Genomic DNA, 1723 nt, shown 5'->3' with positions numbered 1-1723 from the left:
CAGATACCTGAAAGAAACTCTAACAGGGTCAAAGGCCACATTGAATTTGCATTGAGCCAAGCTTGCCACCAAGAGTCCATCAGTCACCATGATGCTGAGCACAGAGGGGAGGGAGGGGTTCGTGGTGAAGGTCAGGGGCCTACCCTGGTCCTGCTCAGCCGAGGAAGTGATGCACTTCTTCTCTGATTGCAAAATCCAAAATGGCACATCAGGTGTTCGTTTCATCTACACCAGAGAAGGCAGACCGAGTGGTGAAGCATTTGTCGAACTTGAATCTGAAGATGAAGTGAAATTGGCTTTAAAGAAAGACAGAGAAACCATGGGACACAGATATGTTGAAGTATTCAAATCCAACAGTGTTGAAATGGATTGGGTGTTAAAGCATACAGGTCCAAATAGTCCTGATACTGCCAATGATGGCTTTGTACGACTCAGAGGACTCCCATTTGGCTGTAGCAAGGAAGAAATTGTTCAGTTCTTTTCAGGGTTGGAAATTGTGCCAAATGGGATGACACTGCCAGTGGACTTTCAGGGGCGGAGCACAGGGGAAGCTTTTGTGCAGTTTGCTTCACAGGAGATAGCTGAGAAGGCCTTAAAGAAACACAAGGAAAGAATAGGGCATAGGTACATCGAAATCTTCAAGAGTAGCCGAGCTGAAGTCCGAACCCACTATGATCCACCTAGAAAGCTCATGACTATGCAGCGCAGGGGTCCTTATGATAGGCCAGGGGCTGGAAGAGGGTATAATAGCATTGGCAGAGGAGCCGGGTTTGAAAGAATGAGGCGGTGCCTAAGGTGGAGGGTATGGAGGCTATGATGACTATGGAGGTTATAATGACGGGTATGGTTTTGGGTCTGATAGATTTGGAAGAGACCTAAACTACGGTTTCTCAGGAATGTCTGATCATAGATATGGAGATGGTGGGTCCAGTTTCCAGAGCACCACCGGGCACTGTGTACATATGAGGGGATTACCATACAGAGCCACCGAGAATGATATTTACAATTTTTTCTCACCTCTTAATCCCATGAGAGTGCACATTGAAATAGGACCTGATGGAAGAGTTACTGGTGAGGCAGATGTTGAGTTTGCTACTCATGAAGACGCTGTGGCAGCTATGGCAAAAGATAAAGCAAATATGCAACACAGATATGTGGAGCTCTTCTTGAATTCTACAGCAGGGGCAAGTGGTGGTGCTTACGGTAGCCAGATGATGGGAGGGATGGGTTTATCCAACCAATCTAGTTACGGAGGTCCGGCCAGCCAGCAGCTGAGTGGTGGCTACGGAGGGGGTTATGGCGGTCAGAGCAGCATGCGTGGCTATGACCAAGTTCTTCAGGAAAACTCAAGTGACTATCAGTCAAACCTTGCTTCGGAAGCAAGGGACCATCCAATAGCATCTACAGCTACCTTTATAGGAACTGGATAGAGTAGGGAGGGTGTCTTCATATCCAGTATGATTGGTAAATGGGAAGTACAACTGCTTCTGATCACTAGTGGTCAGCTTCTTTCTTTCTTCTTTTTCCTTTTTTTTTTTTTTTAAAAAAGAACAAAAATTTAAGTTTTAACAGTTTCGCATTACAAGCTTGTGATTCATGCTTACTGTAAAGTGAAAGTTAAGATTGTTTTCAAACTTTAAGCTCAGCAATTTTGAACACTGAAAATATTCATCTAGGATCTAATAACAAGTACAGTATTGACCATAACTGTCAAATCCCCTTT

The 1723-nt window shown here is 44.7% G+C and overlaps 1 protein-coding gene across 1 annotated transcript; it reads left to right on the top strand.

Annotated features, from left to right (window-relative positions):
* On the top strand, positions 1-1430 carry LOC110306634 (heterogeneous nuclear ribonucleoprotein H2-like). The gene is given in 2 exon segments (XM_029484407.1): positions 1-796; positions 798-1430. Coding segments are annotated over 2 exon segments (1341 nt in total). The 5' UTR covers positions 1-88.
* The last annotated feature ends 293 nt before the right edge of the window (positions 1431-1723 follow it).

This window comes from Mus caroli, chromosome 12, assembly GCF_900094665.2.
Source record: "Mus caroli chromosome 12, CAROLI_EIJ_v1.1, whole genome shotgun sequence".
Taxonomy (NCBI): domain Eukaryota; kingdom Metazoa; phylum Chordata; class Mammalia; order Rodentia; family Muridae; genus Mus; species Mus caroli.
This window is presented reverse-complemented; position numbering and strand designations above follow the sequence as displayed.